Source organism: Callionymus lyra, chromosome 6 (genome assembly GCF_982586985.1).
Source record: "Callionymus lyra chromosome 6, fCalLyr1.hap1.1, whole genome shotgun sequence".
Lineage (NCBI taxonomy): Eukaryota > Metazoa > Chordata > Actinopteri > Syngnathiformes > Callionymidae > Callionymus > Callionymus lyra.
This window is the reverse complement of record NC_141823.1, coordinates 23844153-23871204: the sequence shown is the minus strand read 5'-3', so window position 1 is coordinate 23871204 and position 27052 is coordinate 23844153. Positions and strand designations below refer to the sequence as shown.

Below are 27052 nucleotides of genomic sequence, written 5' to 3'. Positions count from 1 at the left end.
GAGAATATTGGGGAGCATACAGGACCATGAAGTCCATGGAACACACCAGACAGGTCAGAGATAAAGTTTAAAGCAGGGTTAGGCTATAAAAAGCTTTAAAAAATCTCACGGAGCACTGTTCAATCCATTATCCAAGAATGGAAAGGGTATGGCACAACTGCAAACCTACCAAGACACGGGTGTCCACCTAAACTTACAGGCCCAACAAGGAGATCACTGACAAGAGATCCAGCCAAGTGGTCCACCGGTGACTCTGGACGAACTGCAGAGATCCAAAGCTCAGGTGAGGGAATCTGTCCACAGGACAACTATTGGGCGTGCACTCCACAAGTGTGGCCTTTATGGAAGAGTGGCAAGAAGAAAGCCATTGTTAAAAGAAAACCATAAGAAGTCTCGTTTGCAGTTTGCCAGAAACCTTGTGGGGCAAACAGCAAACATATGGAAGAAGGTGCTCTGGTCAGATGAGACAAAATTTGAACTTTTTGGCCTAAATACAAAACGTTATGTAAGGCGGAAACCTTACAATGCACATGACCCTGAACACACCATCCACACTGTCAAGCATGGTGGAGGTAACATGATGTTCTGGGGGGGGGGGCTTCTCTTAAGCAGGGACAGGGAAGTTTTTCAGAGTGGATGGGAAGATGGATGGAGCCAAATACAGGGCAATCTTGGAAGAAAACCTGGGACTGGAGGTTCACCTTCCAGCAGGACAACGACCCTAAACATAAAGCCAGTGCTACAATGGAATGGTTTGAAACCAAACATATTCATGTGTCACAATGGCCCTGTCAAAGTGCCAGACCTAAATCCCATCTGGAATCTGTGGCAAGATCTGAAAACTGCCGTTTACAAACTGAGCTTGAGCTCTTTTGCAAAGAAGAATGGACAAAAATCTCAGTCTCTAGATGTGCAAAGCTGGTAGAGACGTACCCCCAAAAGACTTGCAACTGTATTCGCAGCAAAACACTTTTCACACTAATAGACTCAGCGACTCATTCATTCCTCGTGCTAATAGGCTGTTTATTTCCGAGTTTGTTGGCAGTAGTGGAGTGAAAAGATGATGACATTGCATATTAATCTTTGTATCCTACCTATGCTATGATCTATGGTCTTTTTGTTTGCACTTTGTTCTTGTTCTTGTTTAATTGAAACTATCGTCTGCTGTGAACTGGAAATCTAATTTCCCGAAAGAGATTTCCAGATGAATAAAGTCTATCTTATCTTATCTATTCAAGCTTTCAATATATAAATTATTGAAAGTATTAAAAACACGTTTAGTTCCATTATGTTTATAAAGGTTAAAGTGACAACGCACAAGTTAGATAATGTTGTTTCTGGCGACCCCATGTGTCAGAAAAGCATAACAAGCAATTTAATAAAATCCCTCACTTTACTTTCTTACTCTAACATCTGATAACAGTCAAGTCAGCGAGCATCTTCTCAGGACCTGTCATATAAAACACAGCCACCGGTGACAGGACGAGTCAGCCTCTGCTGTGTCAGCGCCGGAGCCGGTGTCCACTGTGGCCTTCAGAGATGGGCAGCTCGTCCAGCCCCTCCTGCTCGCCCTGCCTGGCCCTGACAAGAGCACTTGATCACCCAAGTAACCTTCCGCATGAGTGCGCTCAATCTGCCACTCACCAGAGAGCTGCCGCAGACACGGTGCAGACAGGGGGCATTAGATGGGATTATCGCCCCCACTGCCCTTTGTTGTTCGGGAGTCCATCGCTCGCCAGCTCGCCCTGAAACACTCACCCCCGGTGCCCCCCCACCCCCTTCAGAAAACACTGGCACGTCCACAGAGAGGCCACTCGCTGGCAAATGGAAACTAGCAGCCCACTTTCACTGCCACACGCACACCCATCTCCCCGAAAATGGGGTTGCCGTGTTTGTATAACGGCATCAGAAACCAGGTCGAAAAGAATCAACCCTTCCTCACACCTGAACCAAACTGAAATCCCCACTTCTCTAAGAAGTTGATCTGTGACTCATGAGCTAATAATGCTATTGTGTTCCATCCCATAATGGGATCTATGGTGTAATATTCTCTCTCTGTGGCTGATCATTTCACTCCCTGATTCTGTCCGTGAACCCGGCCGGCATGGCTCCCGTCTACCCTGACCTGTGACCTCTCGCTCCAAATGTCTTTCACCCAGGTCATCCTTTTATCTGGCGTTATCTGACCTCTCTCATCAACTCTGGCCTCATAAATCTTGCATGTCACTCAGGAATACCTGCCTGATGTACCTCGGCGCACGTCTGAGTGTCTCCTAAAAAAGACTCATATCGTCAGGTTAGCCGGAGACCACGGCTGTGTCGGCATTACCATGCAGGGCGGCGCCGGAGAAGGTCGTGCAGGGTTCAAGTTGCTGACCTTCCATTCCCCGTCGACGGCAGCATTTGGGCTTGAACTTTGACCCCGAATGCCACCGTCTTCCAGTTCAAACTCTGACTGTGACCCTGTCATTGAACTCGTATTGGTTGGAGGTGCCTGAGTGGCAGGACGGGGGTCTGAGGAGAGACTGATGGAGATATTGAGTTCGAGGCGATGCATTTAAAAGCCACTGTTGCAGATTGAAAAGTGGAAATAAACAAGAATTATAACCAGCACAGTTATATAGTGTTTGTTTAAGGTCACACTATGTTCAGTTCAATTCAACTACAATTTAGTTCAATCTTATTTTATATATATATCATAACGTAGTTATCTCAAGACACGTTACAGTTTAAGTAGACTTTTATCACTGAAATAACTCAAACAGGAGGTTGTGATGACAAAAAGCTGGATAATACCAACACTTCAGATAGATTTATTTGGATCCTCTTCATTTGTTTTCTTGCATTTACACACGGAAGGATTTCTATGGTGCGTTCAAGAGTGTAGAATATATTTTAAAGTAATGCAAAACACAAAAATGAATGCTATACACTTCTACGAACAAACTCCCTATAGAAATTGTGTTTCTACTTTTATTTTGGATTTATTTTGTTCTCACTCTCTGTTCTCTCCTTTCCCATTTCCCAGAGTCTACTTATGCACACGGTTAAACCTCAACCTTCACTCAAGACACCTTCACCCACCTGAGTCCAGACCTGTGAGCCAGATGAAAGATGTTCCTGCTCTGGTTTGTAGTTGTTTCTCATCCTTCCTTGGATTATTCCTGTTGGACTTCTTCTGTTTTTGCCTCTTTGCCACTGACCCTGAGTGCATTCGTTTGTTCTTGTTTCTTAGAGAGTGTTTTTCACCTCCGTGTTGTATTTTCTGTTTTACAGCTTCCCTGTTGTTTCCTTTTAGTTTCCTGTATTATTCCCCAGTTGGTGGACGCTTAGGTTTTTGGACATTTAGAGATATTGGACTGTGGTTTTCTCTGTTAAGTATTTGTAGGATTGTATTGTTTGGATTGGTTAATAATTTTGGATAATTCAATTATATTTTGAAGAAACTGAAATGCCTTGATTTTAGTGAGGTGCACATTAATACATGGAGTTTTTCAGTTTTACGTTTCGGCCAAGAATTCTCACTGTGTATGGTTTTATGTCTGTATGTGTCCTGCAGTGAGCTGTCCAGGGTGTCCTGCACTTTTTGCTTTAAGTACCTGGGAAGTACTAAACGAGAAGACACAAAATGGATTATAAACTCCAGATCGTTTTGGGACATCATTTTTCAAAGTTTTCTGCAGTGTAACTGAAATGTACTTTTAAGGGTGAGGACCCCTGTTGTCCACCTGTGAGTATCACAAGATGAAATGGTTTCTCAGCTTTCACATGTTACAGAAATTTCTCTGCACCCTAAAAGAATGGTTGAATTTCCCCTCGCGGGACTAATAAGGGATTCTAAAAAAAAAAAAAAAAAGTTTTGTTTTCTTCCTCCAGCAATCTGACATAAGCAGAAGTTAATAAACTAATGAATATATTTGTCAGCCAATTTCTTAAATTCGTTCTTTTTTGTGTCATTTGTCATTATTTATTACAATTATATTTAATGTTAAATGTTTGATGGGTATAAACTGCATTAACTGACTGGTTAAGTTTAGAATTTGAAGTGTGACATTGTTTTTTTGTTTTATTTTAAGAAAAGTAAGTAAGTCAAGGTTAATTATAAGCCCTTTCTAGACCAGGGTCAGAAAGCGCTTTAACAATCAAAAACAATACACAGTTAAAATATATACTTTAAAAGATCCAGACATACAAAACAAACACAGGAGTCTCAGAAAATCAGCGAAAAGCACAAATAAAAATGTCTTAAGATGTTTCTTAAAGGAGTCAGTAGATCCATCAAACACAGAGGGAAAGGAATAATGTTCCAAAGCATAGAAGCAACAGACTGGAAGGATTTCTCTCCTCTTGTCCGGAGGCATGTTCATTAACCATCAGTAGATTCTGATCCACAGACCTCAGAGCCCGAGCTGGGGTGTAAGGCTGGATCAGATCATTGATGTAAGGTCTGACCATGAATAGCTCTGAAAGTAATAACCAGAATTTTAAAGTTGATCGTGAAAGAAACTGGCAGCCAATGAAGAGATTAAGTGATCGGTGAAATGTGAGTTCTTCTACTAGAGCGGGTCAGAATTCTCGCTGCAGAGTTTTGTATCAACTGCAGGCGAGACAGTTCCTTCTTGTTTAGACATGAAAACAAACTGTTGCAATACACTAAACGAGAAGAATATAAGCTCCAGATCGTGTTGTGACAACATTTTCCAAAGTTTTCTGCAGTGTTACTGAAATGTACACCACAAATTGTCCACCTGTGAGTATCACAAGATGAAATGGTTACTCAGCTTTCACATGTTACAGAAATTTCTCTGCACTCTAAAACAACACAAAAAAAATTGTTTTCATCCCTTTTTTGCATCTGCTTTCATATTTTCTTGACCTTCTGATTGCTCTATTATTATTTGTCATTTTCATATTTTATAATCCTCCAGTGAGGTCTAGAAGAAATAAGTCCTAGTTTTATTTGGATGGTTTCCCTTTTTCTCATAATGATTTTAATTCATAACTGAAGTCTATTTGTTTTCTATGTTTTTGTTTTACTAGTCTGAAGTTTGCTCATATTTTTTAATAGACAGCACTTGAACTGAACTGATCCCAGGACACTCAACAAAGGAAAACAAGTGCAACTATGTATTGTAAGCTGAAACAGTGAAGCTAAAACAAAGCTGCCAGAAAATTAATTGATACACAAGTGTACGAATGAACAGATGAAAGTGAGAGAGAATACTTGATCTCTGTTAAACACCAGTGTTGAATTCTCTCCTAGACAAAACATTGTTTTAATTTAAGTATTAATATTCTTTCAGCCAGTTCAAAGCAAACAGAAGTCGAATAAAATAATGTTATAAAACACACAATGTTCTGAAGAAGAAGATGTACAGAGGAATATAATTGAAAACCCAATTTTGAGAGGATAATGATTTATATATTGATAGTATTTCAGTCAACACTGAACAATTCAACCTGCATATATTGGAATAAAAGAGCAGCAGATCTAATCCACCAGCCGCTGCTGTGTTCCCTCCCACAGGCGGCTCACACTTTATTACCATAATTAACTTCCGTCAGCCGGGGTCCTCTCACTTTCAAATCTGTCTGTGGAACAATCTCTGGAGAGTCTGAGAGTCCTGCTGCTCATCCCTCGCATTTTCTCACATCAACGTTCCATTTCTTTGTCATAAAGTGTGAGGTTAGATTAGAGTTCCGTGGCTGCTTCTCTTTATTTGGTCACAGTGGAATGGAATTAGAAACAGTTGAAGTGGTCGTTGATAAGATTGAATCGAGCTTTTAGCTCCGTTTTATTGTTTTTATCTTTCAAAACAATACATTTAGTTAATCTCTGTTTTCATTTCATTTGAAGCAACAGCAGGCAGCACCTTTTTTGAAGAAATTACATGAGTTTTAATTTTTCACCCCCAGTTACAAGTTATTGATTTCTTTGTGTGTATGAACCATCTGTCATGACAATATAACATCACTTTTATACCTCTTTAAATCTTTATTGAAGATAAATATAGATAGATAGATAGATAGATAGATAGATAGATAGATAGATAGATTTTATCTTAATTCTAATGTATATACAGTATATATATAGATATATATATATGTGTGTGTGTATATATATACTACTACACACATGCCATACATTTAAAATGTAAATTCAAACACTTACCAGACTTTTTAAGCCGTATTGTGTTCTTACGTGTACAGTTCTAGGTTTATTTTAATACATTGTAATTACGAAAATTTATATAAATTTATTTAGAGAAAATTGGTTAAACAATAACATTTTAACGTACTTTTTACACCTTAATGTACTGTATACACAAGTTGATCAACCAAAGACATTAACAACGGTAAATAAATGCAATATGAAATAAAGAACAAGAACATGGATAAGGTGGTGGCGCTATCTATCGGTTGTAATTGGGAATGCAGCCTTCTGAAGCTCGTTTAAAATTGATTACTTCAACAGATTATGTAATAAAAAGACGTCGAGACTTTTTGTTTATCATGAAATTACACAAAGATTTTAAACATTTTTATCAAAAAAAAACACTGAATCAATCCAACGTTTCAATTATATTTATTTCAGTGAATCTGAAATGCATTGTATGAGGCACTGCACAAATGCCTTTATTAATTTTATTTCTATGTCAACCCTTTCGGGAAGAATAAACACAATTTAGATGTTTAAATAAAAATATTTCTTCTTTAACGTGTCTACTTTATTTTGAAAGACCTCTGCTAAGACGAAGGTAGCTTCCGGTCGGCCGGGGATCAGGAACTTTTTCTTTCGTTTCCTGACAACACGATGGACTGGAGCGGAGGACACGATGTAAGTGTTGCTACATTTATTGAATTCTTCTGTCAATTCACAGATAAAAGTGCAACATGTACTGGCAGCAAATGTATGCTGTTCAACTTTAATGCCAGTCATTTAGCTTGTTGTTAGCATTAGCTAGCGTGCTATGTGCCTGAATAACCGGTTCTGCATGACTGTCCATGACTGTCCATGACTGTCCACACTTGAGCATCAAAGCAACACAGACAACACCCTGATTCCTTTTTGTTCATCTATTTTACTGCACGTCTCTCCTAGTATTTCTTCCATGGATATATTGGTCTATTATTAAGCTTCAATCAAGCTAATATTTTACTTTAGTCGAGTAAACAACAATGTAAAAAAAGCATATAATGAATAATAAAGTTAAAGTTGAAATGCCTCTCTTCATCAAAAATGGTCTCAAAACAGCAACTGTTTGTGATCCATGTTTATATTGCTCTAAATATTATAGATATATTCATTTTCCTATAGTTATGGCTTGTTTGCAGAGACTAAACACGCCTAGTTAAAGAGTCTTATGTTGTTGTCAACACTGTCTGAACACGAGTTTGTTTAGTGTCAGATCATATCAGCTATGATGACTCAAATATCGAGTGTTTGTTCTCTTAATCTTTAGACCCGCTGACACCTTCAGGTGTGGCTCTGAATGGTTCATTTCTGGTTGCAGGGGCATGATGGGTGTCAGCATGGCCACGGAGGTCACGGGCACGGACACGGAGGTCACGGCCACAGTCACGGCGGGAGAGCGGCGCACCCCATGATGCCGTCCTTTCACGGGCAGTTCGGTCAAATCCCGGAGCAGGTGATGCAGCTGACTCAGCAGCCCAAGAAGCGCTCGCTCGGGGAGGATGGAAGCAGCTTGGACATTGTCAAGGCAACACAGTAAGTTTCACTATTTACTCCGTGCGTGGCCTGTCTTTCACATTGTGTCAAATTTGTTCAAGGTACTGAAATGTTGGTTCTCATTCTCGACAAAAGGAGCAGCTACTGATAAGGCTTGTAACCTATAAAGGATTAAAAGCTGCAAATATCAAGACGGCTTGATAAGTTAAACCTTGTGATAGTGGCTTTACATTGTCTAGATAAACAATAATCTGCTTATATTATACTACATATACTACTACGTACTACATTATACTTCATACTACACACTTCAAATAACAGTCTTATTGTTAAAGCCTACACTTTATAAACATACTTTGAAAAACCCTACACAGTCATTTCCTGTCTGTTTTTTAACCTGTTAAACCACATTTTTAAATGTTAGGTTTCATAGCTGCCATTCTAAAAAGGCGAGAGGACACAAGCTGGTTTTCTGTTGCTTGTAAATGGATTTAGGAAAGTATAGTAGACAATAGCTGTACTGTTTTATCCTCCATCAAATTGTATTTTGTAATTTGTAATTGAGTAACTTTTACAGATTATCTGAGGTTTTGGTCATTTAAGTTGACTGGTTAAATCTCTTAGTGGAATCTCTTAGTCACACACCAGGTGCAGTAGAGTAAAGGTTGTAGTGTAGCTAATAAAAAAAAGCCACTCCTGCGGCCTTCCTCTGACTGTTTGTCCTGCTACTGATTCATTTGAATTATTCAAAACTTTACTTACAATAGCCACTATTTGCATTGTCTGCTCGCAGGTTTGGCATCCTGGAGCGATGTAAGGAGCTGGTGGGGGCCGGATACGATGTCCGTCAGTTGGATAAGGAGAACGTCTCGCTCCTGCACTGGGCGGCCATCAACAATCGCTCGGAGCTGGTCATGTAAGAATCGAATGAACGTGACCATTAAAGGAATTTTGTTGTTGGTAACCAGACGCACAGGCCTGGCTGCAGGTGTGACACACACCGTGAGAGACTCAATGATTCAAAGGCTATTATGCTGTTAAACTATTGGACTTCCTCGTCTATCATCAATTACTGTCAAGCTACATTAACTTCTGCGTTACTTCCCTGCTCACGTCTGTCCTCTTCACGTTCTCTTTCAACACATCCATAAACCTCCATTTCTCTTTCCTTTACTTTTACCATTTCTAACACTGATGGTCCAACATGTCTCTTGTCTCTCCTCAATATGTGACCAAACCATCTGGCCTCCCTAACTTCTCCAACACTGATGTTTTATCACAGATATTACATGTCTGAGGGCGCCATAGTGGACCAGCTGGGAGGAGACCTGAAGTCTACTCCTCTTCATTGGGCCATCAGGTGACTGACGCTTTTGTTGTTATGTGTAACAGTGATAGTAAGTAAGTAATATTTATTTATATAGCGCTTTTCGAGACCAGGGTCACAAAGCGCTTAAACAATCAAAACAATACTCAAAAAAGTACATACTTTAAAGATCAAGATAATACTGAGAACAACACAGGCGTTCGAGAAATTCAAGGAAAAGCCTGAACAAATAGAAACGTCTTAAGATGTTTCTTAAAGGAGTCAGTAGATCCATCAAGCGCAGAGAGAGAGGAAGATCGTTCCAAAGCTTAGGATCAACAGCCTGAAAAGATTTTTCTCCTCTGGTCCTGAGCCGTGTGCGTGGAACCATAAGTAGATTCTGATCCACAGACCTCAGAGCCCGAGCTGGGGTGTAAGGCTGGATCAGATGATGATAAGTGATGTGATGTGACTTAAATGTCTGTCATCGTCTGATGAATACAGGCAGGGTCACCTCTCTATGGTGATTCAACTCATCCGATACGGAGCAGATTCCGCCATCGCGGATGGAGAAGGTTATCGAGCGCTTCATCTGGCTGTACTTTTCCAGCACATGCCCATAGCTGCGTATCTCATGGCCAAGGGACAGGTAAAGCCCCTCTTCACCACCACTAACCCTTCTTATACAGTATGTTTAATTTTCCTCCTCATGTTCCGGGTCGCTTGTAGGAAGTCGACGGACCGGACTGCAACGGACAAACACCACTGATGTTGGCAGCTCAGAAGATTATTGGGTAGGAATTCTATATATTTACTAAATGATTTAAATAAATGTGTTTTAGTGACAATTGATCTGTATGTGTGGTACTTCTTGGCTGAGCTAAAATATGTTTTCTTTTTTTCTTTTGTGTTCCAGGCCTGAGCCGACAAACTTCTTGATCAAGAACAACGCCTCGGTTAGCGCCGTTGACAAGGTGAACAGGAACACGCCACTGCACTGTGCAGTGCTGGCAGGAAACGTCGACGCTGCCCACATCCTCCTGGAGGCCGGGGCCAGCGTGGAGGCCGAGAACATTGACGTGAGAGACATATCCAACTCAAATTTATGTCTTTTCTCTTCACCATATTGTCCAACCACTGTCTTGGTGAAGGTTTAACTGTCAAACGATTGCTGCATATTTTAAATGAATTTTAATTATTGTTATTGTGAATGTTCTGTGTGGCTAACATTCTCAATTTACACTGAACTTCCTTTAAACTTTTCTGCTTTGCTACAGAATATTAAATCCTTCGTATAATCCCATAATTTCATAACAAAAGAAAATTTATTTTGACAGAGACTTCCTGTAACCATAAAACTACACAGAGAACCTAATGTTCTGTCTGTCATTTTTTCAAATTTATAAATGCCTCTATATATCTATTTTTCTTGCAATTATAATCCATTTTTCGGATCATGAATTGAATAAATCAATGATTGAACTCAAGTGATGAGATTGTGTCAGAATTACAGGGAAGAGTAACAACAATGTTTTGTGAATTAATTATCATTTTGGTTAGAGTAAATGTTGTTACCGTTGTGTTCTAAAGCTTTATTTAATACATTTCTGGTCCTCAGGGCCACACTCCGATCCACCTGGCCCACCAGGTGAACAGCCCACTGCTCATGCAGATGCTAAATCACGTCAAGCAGGAAAGAATTCGCTCGAACTCCCGCTGTCAGCGACTCATGACCAGATACAGCGTACGATCACTAACAATTTAAATGACCTGAGATAAAAAATTTGAGTAAAAACATTTCTCTTTTTTCCCCCCAGGTTTTTCTTATGTTTTTGTATGTGGTTACCGTCTTTGGATCCATCGCTGCCATTATGGATATGGACTCGGACTCGTGGTTGCTCAAAGGAACCCTAGTAGGCTGTGTGGGGTTTTTTAGCAGTCTGTTCCCGAGGTTTGAGCTTTCTTTCTTTTCTTAATTTTAAGGTCGATGATCAAATGTATAATTTTCATTCTGTCTGCAGGTATTTTCCACCTAAAAAGTTCCAGACTCTCTTTCCCTCCACTGGTCTCATGGCCTCCATATTCTGGATGATTGTCACCTGGTGCCTGTGGTTTCCTGCAGATATCCTTCATGAGTTCAAACCTTCTTTTGTCTGTTACTTCAAACTTCTTTACATGTATTTTAATGCCACAGGATGCAGTACTGGTTACTAATAAATATTTTAATACTAGGCTTATTTGGCGAGTCCCGTTTTGGGGACTAGGGCGGATATGTTTTTAAAAATTGGGCAAAGATGATTTACAGTAACTGCCATCTATCTACTAGAGCAGGGGTCTCCAACCTTTATTAATGTCAGCATAATCCTCACTTGCAGGCTATAAAGTGTGGTTAATAAAAACGGCTAAAGTAAAATGGTATAATCAGCAAAAAAAGGTAAGTGCACTAAAAAAAACGCTGAATCCGCAGGAGCTCTGGGCTTTTGGTCCCATATAGTTTGTTTTTTTTACTTATTTTTGTTATTACTTCGAAATGGATAGTTTCTTTTTTCAAAATAAAAAGCCTTTCAGACATTAATAGGATTTCTTTTTTTTTTTAATTGTATATTTGTCCCAGTAACAAGCGCTTCCTGGAGTACACCAGGCCCTGGATGTTGGTTGGGAACCACTGATTTACATTTTTGATCAAGAGATGTAAAGCTTCTATTTCATGGATTAAATCGTTCTTTATTGAGTTTCTGACAGCATCAGTCCAATCATGATGTTTCTGTTTGTATTTCTGGCTTCTTGTCCAGGATCAGGAGTACTTAAGCTGAGCATGTTTTTGTTTCAATATTAGTGAAACACGTCAGTAGTGAGAGCTAATGCATTACTTTATTTTACAGTACAATACTACTAAAGCACTGAAAGAGTGAACATACTTTCCTTAATGTTGCTCTCCACATGGACACAGTTCTGTCGTTCAGGTTCTGTTCACTCTGAACGCCGCTGCACTCGTCTACTACTACCTCCGCTCCTGTAAAACCGACCCGGGTTTCGTCAAGGCCTCCGAGGAGAAGAAGAAAATGGTACTGGTTTGATTCTGATGAATGCTATTGATTCACACCTAATCTTTTTGTTCGTTTGTTTCCAGAATGTGTTGGTGTTGGCTGAGGCCGGCTACCTGGACCCCCGAGTGTTCTGCACCTCTTGCATGGTGAGTCCTGATTTATAAAAGCCGCCTCTAAGTGAGAGGAGTTTTATTGATGTGCGGTTTTTCTGGCAGATTAAGAAACCAATGAGGACGAGCCATTGTTTCATCTGTGACGCCTGCGTGGCCAAGCAGGACCACCACTCCATCTGGACCAACAACTGTATCGGTACGACGACTAATAAAAGCCAGTTATTTCCAGCTTAAACAGTTAAGAAATATAAGTGTGTATTTTGGCTTGTAGGCGTTTGTAGGTTACCTCTTTTTTCTTAAGTTTGTTGCACAAATATATTCAGGCTGTTTAACTTGAACTCCTCACGGCAAAACATTCATTGAAAGTACATTTTTATTCTGCCCAAAAAACATGACTCTTGTGTTCCAGGTGCCAGAAACCACAGGTACTACATCATCTTCCTGTTCTCCCTGGTGTTGTTGAGCTCCTGGATGTTCTACGGCTGTATGATTCGTGAGTGTTAGCATGTCTTTCCAAGTCGCTCGTCCCCTGCATCAGCTGAACTCAATCCTTTGTTCACTTCCAGACTGGTTCATCCACTGCGTGGAGAAAGGAGACCTGGGTATCTGGGCCTTGGTCAGCTCTGTTGGATGCTCCCCTTGGCTGCTGTGTGTCTTCCTGCTGTCCTTCTACCACACCTGCTGGTCCGCGCTGTCACTGCTGCTGCAGCTCTACCAGGTAATTTTACAATTTATCATTTGATGCTATAGCTATTGTTAGACTCAACCGTAAATATTTTATAAAAGGAACACTGCTTTTCAGTAGATTTAATATTTATACTTCTCCACATGTTGCACAACAATCTAACTTGTTATTTTTGGTGAATCTCAGATTGCTTATTTGGGATTGACCACTTCCGAGAGAATGAATTTGATCTTCCACCAGAAGAGGCAACGACAATCCGTGTCTCTGCGTCAAAATCCTTACAAGTGAGTTGAATTTATCGTTGACTGTCCCAACATATTTACATGTTTAAATAGGACTTGCTTTAGTAATGCATTGGTAGTAAATTAGGACCATTGTTTGTCTTTCGATGCCAAGTTTCGGTACCAAAACGTGATGAAAACTTGACTAAGATGGTGAACTTGTTAGCAAGTCTTACTTTGCACTGGAAATTATTTAAGGTTTTTCTATAAACCCGCTTGGAGTTGAAATTTACCAAAAACTTAAAGATTTAATTCAAGATGTAATGTCTTTTTCCTTTGGTAGGAATTTATCTTGTGAAATTGGTAATGAAAAAAGTGTGGTTGAGAAACTGGTATCAAAGTCAAGGTATCAGTACCGGTACTGAACATTTCCGATCAATACCCAGCCCAGTGTTTGAATGACGGTGTTTAAGTACTAGTTCTTAGTTTGACCCACTTCTCTAAACATGAATTGTCTTTAGTTTGGGTGTGATGCGGAACCTGATGACGTTCTTCCAGCTGCGATGCTGCGGCCTCTTCAAGCCCGCCGTCATCGACTGGACCGAACAGTTTCCTCCTTCTCCAGACCTGCATGTTTTCGGACACTCGGACATGGTCTGAGCTGCTGGTCGCCACACAGTTCTGGGTGATACTTTTGTACCAAATATGGGCCAAAATATATTTGGATTATAGAGTATATTTATTTATTTTTATATTGATCGCTTCATTTTAAGAAAGAAATCCAAATGTTGGAGATTTGAACCTCATTGGTTTACAGTTTTTATACAAACAGTCGCTGCCTTATTTTAATAGAAACTGGAATCACTTGAGGATTTCAAACTGACCTGTGAAAGACTTCGATTGTCATCAACGTTATTTGTCTTTGTTACAAGCCTGTGTCTCACTGATGGCTTTGCCAGGACGTGGCCTAAAAAATTGGCATTTGCCTCACGACAACCAATCACGTACCGCCTCATGAACGGTCCCTGCTTTGTTCAAACATGGTTCTGCGAAGAAAAGGTACATTTGTACTTGTTTATTGATATGATGTTCGTAAACGTTGCATGTGTTCAATAAAAAAGACCACTATTCATGCATCAGTCTGTCATCGAGCATTATCCAATATTTTGATGTGTATCAATGTTGACTTTTTGCATATACCTGGTTTATTACTCACATTTGAGTCATCATGGTAATGATAAACATGTTCACTAGTTTTTTTAATTATACTTACAGTTGATGTTTATTACACGTTGTAAAAGTATGAAAGTATATCAGGGCCATCAGAATATTAAATAGTCGAATTTAATGTTATAAATATTGACATTTCCTTTTGATTTTGAATTCAGTCAATTCTATTCTTGTTTTATTTAATGGGGTAAAAAGTTGAATGTTGTATTAACTGTGCCAACATTTTAATATTGAATATTTGTTCATTTCTTTAGTAATAAGAACATTTATTTAGTTTTTTTGAAATATTGTAATCAAACTCAAAAACAACAATTAATTTTGAAAATATTCAATTACTTAAATAAAGAATTATGCCCACAAGTTCAACCTTTTTTTCTACTAAAGGTATTGAATCTACTTAATAAGAAAAAGTAATTTAATGCAAAAAAAAAAAAAGTTTCAACATTTGCCAGCTTAAATTCAACCATTTAATATTTTGATGGCACTTGTATATACCAGTATATAGATGGCACAGACAACAGTATTTTTTAATATTGACAACTCTGCATTATTAACAAACATGATTGAAAGGCTTGGTTTCCATGCAAACGTTGCAGGGTGCTCACAGTTCAGTCACGCTGCTCCAGCATGGCAGCGTTTCCCAGACCAAACCCTTTTGGACCGAAGTGTTTTGCATAGCACACTGTGAAGAAAACAACCAGTGTCACTTTGATACTTGAACTTTGAATCTTTCTGTCTAGTGTGTCGTTCAATAGCCCTGCTGCAAGAGAAGCTCTGACTCGGATAACGTGGTGAATGTATTCCTCATTCTTTCTAAAGAAATGATCTTTCCTGGAGGCTCATTGATTTGGGGGTACACTACAGAAAAGGTCACCTGTCAATCTCAGGAATATTCACATTCAACCGGTTTAGACTGAGGATCTTTTAGAAGGTGTTTCTAACAAAAGAAGGTCAGCACTCCTGAATTTGAATGACTTCTCTTCAGGATTATTTAGGACACGTGCACTGGCAACATCAACACACTTCTTATATCTCTTCATATCAACGAGATAGTCCAGACCTTTACAGTAGATCTCTCCGTCCTTGTCAGTCACTGTTGTCGACTCCAGGCTTTTCCCACACATGGCGCAGCGGAAGCAGGTTTTATGCCACGACTACATGCAGCAACAGAGAAGCAGTTACTGGTCACTTGAACTGTTCAAACACAATCATTGACATTATTTGTTTTATTTTCTCTTATGTTTGCTTTTATTTTTAACATTAATGTCTCATGGAGTAGAATTATAGCTATTATTTTAACAATGTTAATCACTTTGTAAGTCTAAGTGTCATGTGACCAACTCAACCAGGAAGAAAAAATATATACTTTGTTAACTTTGAAAACGATGTCCATGGATGAAACTGGCAACACTGAATTGGCATTATTAACACATTACGCTGAGCCAGAAACTATATTTTTATTGAGGCTTAAAGACCCGAATTAGTTACATTTTTAATGTTGCTTTTTCTTTTGAACTCTTGAGGTTTTTAGATTTTTGTTGGTGTATAAAAGCCCTTAGATTCGAGTGTGTGGACCTTCCTCACTAGTAATATTGATTGCTGTGTTGGTCGGAGTATTTTGAACATTTTCAATGATGCCAGATTTTAAAGATTACAATTTTAAAGGGCTACTAAAGTGAAAACCCAACCCTCCTGACTTACTCACATGATGATGTTTTGAACTTATTACTTTATAAAGTTCTACCCCATCTGAAATCTCGGCGAATGAGAGGTTATGAGAGTGGAGTCAATTATGATGTTATAATGGATTCACTCCTCCAGCCAGCTGTAATCACGGCCTGCTTTGTTTATACAACGAGTGCCTTGGATTGATGATGCGCATTGACAAGCCTTGATGTTTGACCAATCAGAGCAGAGTGGGTGTGGTTATGATAAACAAGATGTAATGTAAAGTGGTTTCAGTGGGCGGGGCTTAAGAACATTTTCTAATGTAAATATTTAAATGAAAAGTGAGTTTCGTACAAGCAGACACATACTGATGATACAATAAAGGTCTAATATCTATTTAAGACACACTTAAATCAACTTAGTTGCCCCTAAAATAAAAAGCATAATGCATTAATGGAACTTCAAATCAATTCATGTTTGTAGTTTTTATGCTTAGCATGATGTAGACGTACAACCAAAATAATGATGTTAATTCTGATTCTATACTTAAGAATATAAAGTGTGGTTTCATCTCCTCACCTTCCCTCCTCCCATCACCTTCTCTGCCGCATAGACTGCCTTGGAGCAGCGAGGGCATCGGTCAGAACTCCCAAACTTGGAGAACTTGGAGTTCGCTGCTTTAGCACCGGGCTCATTGTTCTCTCCAGACTTCCTGGTGTAACAGGACGGGCAGTGGATCCCAGATGGATGCGTTTTCGCCGTCTTGCCGTCCAGACTCTTCTGGCAGTCCACTGTGAAGAGCACATTATAGATGACGGTGTGGAGGAGATTTGAAGTTAAATAAAGATACCAGCCCGCTCGCTTTATCAGTCGGCACGGAGGTCACATGTGGCAGGAGTTTCTATTTATAAGAGCTGTGAGCAGAAGGCTCAGAGAACAGAGGAGCTTATCACAGAGCTGTTCCCTCCGGAACAATCCAGCAGTCACCGTCGCACCAGCTGAAGGGACTCTGAGGCCCCTGGAGTGGCTCTCAATGAACAGCAATTTACTCAGACCTTGAATACAGTCAAAGAATGTGTGGAGGGTTATTCAGAGTTTAACAGTTAGCATCACCATGTTTACAAGAGTATCACTGTCAGACTGAAGTTTTACTTGTTAAAAACTATTGATAAAATAAATGTAAAAAAAAAAGTGTTCCTACCGCACATGAAGCATCTTTTATGGAAACTTTTCCCATTTAACAGGATTTCTTCTGCAGAGTCCACAACCTGCTCACATCCTGGACATTTAGATCCTCTAGGGTTCGCCATCTCATCCAAAACAAAAAAACAAAAATGAAACTTTTTTAATAATAATGTTCGTAGACTGCGTCTGTGAAGAGTCGATGTTCATACCTGTAGAATTATTCATTTTAAATCCAATTCTGACATTGAATAGTAAATATGAATCCATGATTTCAAAAATAATGGACCTAAAATTGACTCTTGAGGAACACCATGTGTCTTCTTATGTGTAGAAAATAATAATTTATCTGTCCCATTAGATAATGGTTTACATCCTGCTATCGAGACTCTTAATTAAAATGAAGTCAGGTTGTTTGACTAGTCAGGATAACCAACAGTCATTGGTAACCAAAACTATAATCCATCACTTCTATAATATTAAAGTTCAAAAGATGGGAGCGATCTGAACTCACCTCTGAGTGAACTCTTCGGTCCTGGTGAATCTAAGATCCGTCCCGCCAGCTTTAATACCTTCACTTCAGTGACGTTTTGTCCTAGAATAACCAGTGACGGAGGCGTCCAGCCCTTTATCTGAGGCGGAACATCAGCCACACGTTGGTGCTGGACTGAAGAGGAGACAGCTGATGAAGAGGATCATCACGATGGACACCACGATGATATTAAACGTGTCGACATGTCTCTCATACTCAGGATTATCACAGGTTGCTCACAATATCAATTTATTAAACGACAGAGAAAATTAATTTAATAGTGAATTTAAAATGTTTCAAATTAAAAAAGAATATTGGATTGGAAAAATAACAAATGAAACAATATTGAATTAAAAATATATATTTTATAAATATTGGAATTAGAATATAAGACTTATTCCATAAACTATACATTCATTTAAAATGTTCGATTTTCTAAGTAAAATGATTAAGAAGCCAAAACCAATTAAATGTTTAATAAATTAAATCTTTAAAAAAACAAATTATTGAATTCAATTATTTAAACAATAATTAAACGCTAAAAGTAAATACAACATTTCAGTTCAAAAGAATAAAAGTTGCAACATTTTAAATGTTAAAATCAACTATTCAATATTCTCAATATTCATAATATTAACAATATTCTCATGGCACTGACACGTCCATAGAGCTATTGTAAAATAGCTTTGGAATTAGCTTTCTTTGCATCATTCCCCCCACCATAGACACAAATATATATTAGTTATTATATATATTAGTATATAGATTAACAAATACAAACATGAAACTTAAAATAAGCCAAAATATATGATGGAAAAACTATGGAGTATTTTCCTGTCTTTTCATTGAAGACACAATGCTAGTAAAATACACAACCTCACCGACAGGCTGCTTTAAAAGAACACGATGAAGCATGTGTTTGGTACAGTTAAGTTCTTCTGGTTTCTTTCTCTTTCATCTCTAATGGACTGATAATGTCACTTATTTTAGGCTTCACATCACGTCATGGCTTCTTATAGAACTCTTGTTCCACCAGAGGGGGAAGAAAGTCCTTCTTTTAAATCCCAGTGATGTTTTAACATATGCAACTCTAGAAGTTTCCACTGTTACGAGTTTATTTAATTTAATTTTTATCTTTAATTTAATTATGACGATAATGACGAGTTGGTGAAGGGAACCATTTTCCGCTCCGGTGATCACATAGTCAACGTGTAAATTAAATGTGATTTATTTAGGAATCCTTAATTATTACTCAATAATTAACACATTGGAGAAGAAGAAATACAATCATTCATGGTTGGTTGAGTTCATTATAACCTCAGTTACTTTCATTAATTAATTTCCTTGCATTGAAGATCAAATCTTAAGAATGAAAAGTAATAAGCTATAGTATGCGGAAACACCTCTAATCCACAGATGAATGCTTAAACAGTTTAAAAAATATATATATATTTATTGGTAAATATTTGTACATGTGTTTTCTGATACTATTAAGAATATTTTATATTCATGCAGAATTGAAGAGTAAATGTTTTGACTCAAAATTTAAGCCGTGATAGAAAAGGTTGCTCTTTAGAAATAGCATTGTTTTAATTTTAGAATGTTTGATGAGAATATAATGTGTTCAATTAAAATGTCTTCAGGTTAAAATAACTATATTAATCACCATCCCTGTATTGTTTGTACTGACATGCTACATGACTTACACCGGTGTCGTTTTGAAATGGAAACATTTCGAGTCCTTTCGAGTCCATCCTCAAGGTCATCCGAGTGAAAAATCTAGAAATTGTACAACTTTCTCCACACTTGTACTTTACTTTACCGTGAGTCTGTGATCCAACAGTTCAATTATTTGTATGAATTTACAACAAATAATTTTGAAGTATCAAGAAGAATTAATTCAAGGTTGCCTTCATGCCAGGTTAAAAAATCAAAGCACAAAACTTTGCATTTGTTACATTTATTTTCACATTAAACAGAGAAAACATTGTTTGAATATAAATTAAACTTTTTTTTCCCCCAAACATTTGATTAGTCATCACATATATTCTATCCACATTTTAATCAGGTTACATGTAACACATCGTGCAAACCAGGATTCAGTTAGAGACCAACAACATTCTTGTTTGTTTGTCTTTGTGTTGAAACAGTAATGTAATGCCCTCGCAACATTTCTGTGTTCAATTGCCGTGCACTGAAAATGTTCCTCTGAAGCATAAACAAGTGAATTCAACCCTGACGACTTGTGTGAAATGTTCAGAATAATCAGAAATACAAATTAAATTAAAACACAAACCACCCACCAGGACACGCATCATTAAAAAACACAAAACAACGTTACAGTTATTCAAGACTTTCAGGACTCCTCGGTGCTCACGTCCAGCTTCCTCTGAGGGATGTAAACGGGTTTGGCGGTGGACTGTCTGGGTTGAGTGACCAGAGGGGACAGAGACACTGGGGTGTGGAAGTAGCTGTGCTGGGTGAGACCCATCCCCTGGGGGGAGCTCATGAGCGACTGTGGTGGAGCAAAAGATGATTCAGTTAGTTCCTCATGTTGGTCCAGATAATTCAGTCTGAGCTGTGAGGAGCAAAATCAAGAACCTATTAGAGCATCTTAGCAAAGTGTTTTTAAATGAGGATTCCTACAGCGTTAGGAGAGTTAAATACCATTTCCAAAATGTACTCGTCCTCAATTATTTTTTAAACAAATAAATAAACATTACTTTACATTTTTAGATTTGACTATGGAAGTAAATCAATGTCATCAGAATATTAAGTGGTTGGATTTAACATTTCAAATATTGGAACTATATTTTTTATTATAATGCTAAACTGATTATCATTAATTCAATAATTTATATATTGAGAGGTCGATTTTTTTTTTTTAATAATTGAACTCAATTTGTATATATTGAATATATATTATTGTATATTAAAAGAGAGATTTTTTATTTATTTATTTTTAGGAATAATTGAATTAAAATATTTTGATATATTTTCCAAATCAAAAACATTTTTAACACAGATTAATATTTCAAATCGAATTATTTTTTAAAGCAATTCTAAAAATGTATTTTTCAATTTGTTGCCTTTTAAATATAATATAATTCCGCCATAATAGTAATACACAAATATTTTTTATATTGAATTTAGGCTACGGAATAAAATACATTTAATTTAGAAATTGCATTTTTTTAAATTATTGGAATAAGAATATCAAACTCTAGTTGTTATTATAAAAAAAATAGGATCCAATAATTTGATGCTAAATGTTTCAATATTCCGATACCACTTAAACACTTCCATGTTATGCCAATTAAGGCCTTATTTTTAGATTAATCAATGTAATGTTTTTTAAGAATCCATTGGAACCCTGTATATAACACACCAGTTGTATCAAAGAATCATGTTGTTATACTCTTCAGTGTCACAGCACATGTTACCTGAGGAACACTGATCAGATGCACTTGCTGGGGGGAGCCGGACTGCTGCAGCTGGAGGGGAGACAGTGGTTTTATGAAGACCATCCCTCGCTGCTGCTGCAGACTCAGGGGGCTGCCCAGGCTGTTCCCACGCTCTGGTGTCTGCTGGACGACCGGGCTGGAACCCGATATCAAGTCCAGGTTCTGCATGGTGAAGTTGAGGATGGCTGGACTGGGACTGTTGACCTGGAAGGCTGGCTGGCCGTTCAGAGGCGAGGCAGTTGAAGGTGTGTGGAAGGGTCGATTTGTGGGTGTGACTTCCTGGTTAACCGGTCGGGAGCCTGGTAACAATGCATAGTGTTAAATATGAATAATAGGCTTCACCTCTTATGCAAAGTGTTTTGTTTAACATCTAACCAAGTCAGTTTACCTGCTGTTGGTGTCTGGTAGATGTTGTTTTTATCTTCTCCGTTGCAGACCTGAAGATCCTTGTAACTGATGAGGGTCTGCTGGGATATTGGGATGAGGTATCCTGCCGGAACCAGAGTCTGGAGCAGAAATTAGTTTTTTTTAAAGATAAACATCTCAAAGCTTTGATGAGGTGTGTGAATTGGCAAGAATCTGGTGATATGATATATCGCAGTACTGTAGTAAAAAATTACATTTATTTGTAGTATTGTCAAGTACTTGACTCTGGTATTGCCGAATTAACAGACCATATGAATCTTGACAAAGTTGTGACTGCTTTTTTCAATGATTATTATTATTTACTTATTTTGAAACCAAAAATATGTCCAAACATCAGCTTTAAAAGTCTCTGCAATCAAGGGTATCCTCTCGTCCTCAGCCATATAGGGGTTTAATTTTACCTTTAGCTGCGAGGACGTAATAACTACTGCCACCTAGTGGCCAGAAGAAGAATGGTAACACAAAAATGAACACTGTGAATATTTCATGTGAATTGTAAATAATTATTATTATTGTATACAAACTATTGAACTGTAAACCAAAAAATGACTTAAAATAATTTAAAAGAAAAAAAAATCATTAAATAACGTTTATATATTATTGTAAAAATAAATATTTTGAAAAAATAAAATGGGTTCATATTGACACCCCTGGCTGTGATGTTGCGAACTCATCTCTCACCTCGGTGTGAAGTGGTCTTGGCGCGATGGGAACATTCAGGGGTGTTAATGCCGCCTTCTTGCCGGAGCTCCCCTTCTTGTCATCCTTGTCGATGAAGGTCTCCACGCTCTGCTCCAGCGAGGCAGTCGTCTCGGCTCGGCTGCTGGGAGTGTTGACGAACTCTGGATCCAGGTGGAGGACCCGGGGGGAGGGTCGGCCCGGTTGTAGGGCAGCACGACCCTTCTTTAGACGGGCCTGCAGGATCTCACACAGCTTCGGAGAGACGTCCTGTTGGAGGGAAGGAAATTATAGTAGTGTAAGAAAATATCGATGCACTTAGATGTCGCCATGTTGTCTCTCCCCCGAAAATACTGTATTAATATATAACTGTATCGTTTTTTTTATTTTATAGGTATACTTATATCAACACCTTAGGGGTTATATTTCAATAAAGTGTGTATAAAATAACATTAATTTATTTACTAAATCTGCAAATATTTACGCTGGTTGTTGATTTTTGTGTCGCAATCAAACTTCCGCTAAATGTCACCAACATTACGTCCTCGCGGCTAAAAACTGAACAAGGAAATCGCAGCGATGACTGAGGACGAGAGGATACAGTTGACTACAGCAGCTTTTAAAGCTGATGCTTGAACACATCTAAATTCTGCAACACTGAGGTCAAGTACTTGACAATACTACAATTATATCTTTGTACCTCAGTATTGCAATGTATTGTATTGTTATACGTAGCCCTAGAAAATAACAGTCACTGACCAACCATACTTTAAACATGATAGTTCCAGGTCTTTACCTTGAAGTTGGGGTCTGCCCTCTTGAATTTGGAGGGGCTCGTCTCTGAAGACGACTCCGGCCTCAGACGCTTCAGTGATCCAGGACTGAAGTCCAACACGGCAGACGTCATCTTGGGGCTCTGCCCGGTCTTGTCCTCGAAGGTCATAGAACGCACGGCCATGCTGGTGGGCAGCGGTCGAGCGAGCGGGTTTGGTTTGAGGGAGCTAGAGGACACATAGACGGTGTACGACCCCCTGCCCTGCTGCTGAGGGACCAGGACCGGGATGAGTGAGGAACAGTGAGCAGGAATGAAGGCGACTGGTCCGGGGGTCTGGCCAGACAGCAGGTTGTTGGGGGTTTTATGTTGTTGTCTGTTTACTTGATGAACTTCAGTTGGGCTCAAAATGGACGAAGTTGAATCAGAATTCAACTCTGAAAGATTCTCTCTGCTCCTGAACAAGATAAAGGTCTTTTTTTTAGCTCTTCAGATCAGAGAATGAGTCTTGGATCAGTCATACTTACATGGAGTGGTCCAGTTCGAGCTTACATATAGCAGCCAGTTGGGCCATTTTGTTTGGGAAGTCTGCATTTCTAGAATCATCTGAGGAAGACAAATGAATAAGAAAAGGTAACACTAACTAAAATGACTAGTTTAACTAGACTTACTCTTCACAGGACTGCTGGGGGCAGAGTTGATCTTGCGCCGGTCGTCATGGATGCGCTTCGCTAGCTTGATGAGTGACGGGTGACGAGTAAAACCCCGTTTAGTCCCGGGCGATGGAAAGAGATTTTTGATGCAGTTGTCCAGTGACGACTGTGACTTCAGGTTGTTGGACTTGTGTTGACTCTCAGCAGAGGAACTTTGTGAGTCTGTCAGAGACAAGAGTTGAGGTTATACATGTGTAATACTTATATTATTAACCTGAATCTGTAGAGGTTCAACAACATGTCCAGGTTTTTACGGAAATAAAAAATAAACCACTGCATGACTTGCTACCTTTGACAGAGAATTCTTCTGGTCCAATCCATCTAAAGCCAGGCTTCTTCGCACCCTCCTCCATCACAGGCACTTTCTCGATCAGCTTGAGGCTCCGCAGAACGTTAGCGATGTCGTACAGTCGCCGAACTTTGGCTGCAAGTACACAACACTTTTAGGAAAAATCCCTCGCAATTTTTTTAAGACAACATTTGTCAATGTTAAGTTGATGTTTCTGGAACAGGTTTTAACAAAAAATATATAAATACATTCTGTTTACTATGATCTGATATATTCACAATTCTTTTCTTTCTGTGCCTTCACTTACTTTTGACTTTGCTTCCGTCCTGATCTTGATCTTGGTTCTCCCCGATCAAGATTTTGGCAGCTAAATCCAGACTGATCATGCGTGTGTTCGACACCAGGAAGAGCATGACAAACTTCTGGCTCATCACCCGAAGGGATTTGTCCTTCCGACTGTTGACAGACGCTGCAGAGGACGGGAATAATTGAATCACGCGGCTGGAAAGCTTCCAGGTCTAAAATGTATGCGAGTAAGAACATTCAAAGGAAACATAGGAAGCTACCTTCTTATACGTCACTCACCTGCTTTGAACTCCACCCCAGGAAGTTCCACAAAAAACAGCTCTTTTTGCTCCGGCTCAGACCCCTCTTGGTTCTCCTTGTTCTCCTTCTCTTCTTCACAGTCGTCGGTGCTCGGCAGACCCTTCAGGATCTGCTGCATCTGTTGCTCGTACCTATGTTCCTCGCCCACTTTCCTTAGAAGGGCCAGCGTGTGAGGCAGGTTGGCGTGACCGTGCCACACGTAGCTGTTCTTTGCGGAGCGGCTCACCATGTGCAGGCTCTCAAACACGTTCATGATGTCATAGATCCGCCGCCGCCCCACATCTGCGAAGGCAGAAGTAAACGTCAACATAAATATATAGTTCATTTAGTGTCGTCGTGATGTTTTGCGTTCAAAGATTTTAAGATGCACGTACTAAGCTCGACGGAAACATCATCCAGGCTGATGTTCTTGTTGAAGTCTGGGCGATCTGTGAAGCGTGCGAGGAACCTGTGACACAGCAAGCCCAGACTCTTTTCTTTCCTGCTGACGGTTTTCTTCGACTCGTCTCCATTTTTAGTGTCCTGCAGGAAAAGAACGGAAATATTTATACCCGACCCATCTTTGGCGAACTATAGAAGTTATATGAAAGGTGTTCATACTTGTGTGGGGTCTGGATCATCGAGTTCATCGGGGTCAGGGCAGAGCTCCTTTTCTCGGTTCCTAATGTCGGGGCTAGCAGCACTGATCAGCATTTTCAGATTACATGTCGGCGTCCAGGGGTCGGCAGATCCGACCTCCCTTCCTTTCTGTGGTGTAGTGACGGGACCCATGATGAGATGCTCCTCCTATCAGACTGCATCTACTACAGTATTTAAATGATCATCAGATGTAACTTGACCTTTTTATTCCCTGAAACAAAAGAAATAAAGAGGTTTTAAAAATATATCAATAAGAAAATGCCACAAACATGATTTATACAGACACAACCCTTTATAAAAACACATGTTTTAACGATTAATATGATATAGATCGAAAAGCCAAATAAATAAATTGCTGAAACATTCATATCAAATAGCGAGATTCAAAAATATAAATGGTCGTTTATGGATTATTTTCTACAAAGAAATCTGACGTTTCTTACCATGATCGAATAACACATCAAAGCCAGACGTTAAAATGCATTTATATTTTGCACTTTTTCTTATGTGTCTGTAAATATCAAAGTATTTTTTTTCAAGTACGGTAATATATTAGAATTATGAATATCATCAAGGATAAATTAGCAATAACATTAGCTAAATACTGGCGGCATCTGCTATAGTTTGCCTCCAATATTAGGCCATATAGGAAGCTACAGGTCCCGCCCTTTCGGGATGAACCAGCCAATGGGGACGCGAGGCTTGAATCGCGTCGCGGCAGTGAAAACTGTATCCCGCGCAGGTAAACATTTTTGAATTCCTTGGCGCGTCCATGGCAACTTAAAAGAAAACATCTATCTATATACAACAAACACTATATAAATAGTCTAAGCTGACCGGTTACATATTTTGATAAATAAAGGCACATAGCGATCAGTTATCGAAACTAAATTGACCGGGAGACTTGAGAGTTGTTCTGTTTGAAAACAGCAGACAGTCTGATCGTTTTAAATGAACTATTTACCGCTTATTTCACACGATTGTACCGAAAACGATTAGTATTTAAAGTTAACATGATTTGTCTGTGGCACAGAAATGGCGGGTTTGTTCAGGCTTTAGAATAATCGAACTAAGAGATGACGAAAGCGGGGTTTCAGTCGAAACTTTAAACGCCCAATAATGTCTATTCAAAATACAAGTTAGATCGATCTTAGTAAAGAACACAATATAGAAAGTTTAAAAAAACTCACCAAAAAGCAGAAACAAGCGATTCCCAGTAGAATCAGGGCATTTCTCGCCAGAACGTTGAAGAAACCAACAATATCCTTTTTTGTAATCCTGCACAGCTGGTGGATTGTGAGAAAATAACTCCAAAAATGTAGTATCGTCTGTAAAAAATATTAAATTCAAGATCGTCTGCCTGTGAAAAGTTGAACTAGCAGCATTTGTGACGCGGGTATCTACGTACTAGGGCCCGCGCATGCGCACTGTGGCGAGGATCCCTCCCCCAGCAGACGGAGGCGGGCTCTCGTGCTGAAGTTTCACAATAAAGGTTTGTATATTTACAAAGTTTAACCTTTTGTCAAGTTACAACAATACTATTGTTTTTTTTACACATTTCAACACTGTCGACAGGCGTGCATCTCTGTAGAAAACTTGAAAATAATGATCGATGAACACAATTTAACAGTGGTGTTTCAAAATAATTCAGGGAGGTGAAATATAACAGAAAAATAACATTTAAACTAACATACAGCTTCTCTACTATTGTATACTCATCCAGACGTATAAACACCCTTTTACCACTTACCACTTCGGGTAGAAGCTTAAGTGTGATCTTTAATCAATATG

The 27052-nt window shown here is 39.0% G+C and overlaps 3 protein-coding genes across 4 annotated transcripts; 1 reads left to right on the top strand and 2 right to left on the bottom strand.

The window, feature by feature from the left end:
• Window positions 1–6779: 6779 nt before the first annotated feature.
• Window positions 6780–14196, top strand: zdhhc13 (zDHHC palmitoyltransferase 13). The gene is made up of 17 exons (XM_087794326.1): window positions 6780–6838; window positions 7515–7729; window positions 8484–8606; window positions 8973–9050; window positions 9501–9645; window positions 9726–9790; window positions 9913–10075; window positions 10615–10740; window positions 10814–10947; window positions 11018–11120; window positions 11939–12061; window positions 12127–12189; window positions 12259–12352; window positions 12566–12649; window positions 12723–12874; window positions 13028–13125; window positions 13584–14196. Exons 1-17 carry the CDS (start codon window positions 6815–6817, stop codon window positions 13720–13722), a joined length of 1929 nt encoding a protein of 642 aa, XP_087650452.1. The 5' UTR covers window positions 6780–6814; the 3' UTR covers window positions 13723–14196.
• Window positions 14197–14848: 652 nt separating this feature from the next.
• csrp3 (cysteine and glycine-rich protein 3 (cardiac LIM protein)) lies at window positions 14849–17270 on the bottom strand. Its single transcript, XM_087793234.1, has 4 exons — window positions 17162–17270; window positions 16540–16751; window positions 15353–15446; window positions 14849–14974 (listed from the first exon to the last, which is right to left on the bottom strand). Exons 1-4 carry the CDS (start codon window positions 17268–17270, stop codon window positions 14901–14903), a joined length of 489 nt encoding a protein of 162 aa, XP_087649360.1. The 3' UTR covers window positions 14849–14900.
• Window positions 17271–19638: 2368 nt separating this feature from the next.
• On the bottom strand, window positions 19639–26645 carry e2f8 (E2F transcription factor 8). 2 transcript variants are annotated; one of them, XM_087794324.1, is made up of 13 exons: window positions 26452–26645; window positions 25223–25472; window positions 24997–25144; window positions 24602–24904; window positions 24324–24485; window positions 24017–24151; window positions 23686–23889; window positions 23542–23620; window positions 23039–23471; window positions 22246–22512; window positions 21527–21644; window positions 21118–21437; window positions 19639–20189 (listed from the first exon to the last, which is right to left on the bottom strand). In XM_087794324.1, the coding sequence occupies exons 2-13, from the start codon at window positions 25391–25393 to the stop codon at window positions 20031–20033; spliced, it is 2499 nt and encodes an 832-aa protein (XP_087650450.1). In that variant the 5' UTR covers window positions 25394–25472; window positions 26452–26645; the 3' UTR covers window positions 19639–20030. The 2 variants fall into 2 exon arrangements, with proteins under 2 accessions (XP_087650450.1, XP_087650451.1); XM_087794325.1 differs by lacking the exon at window positions 26452–26645 and adding an exon at window positions 25705–25793.
• Between the last annotated feature and the right edge of the window lie 407 nt (window positions 26646–27052).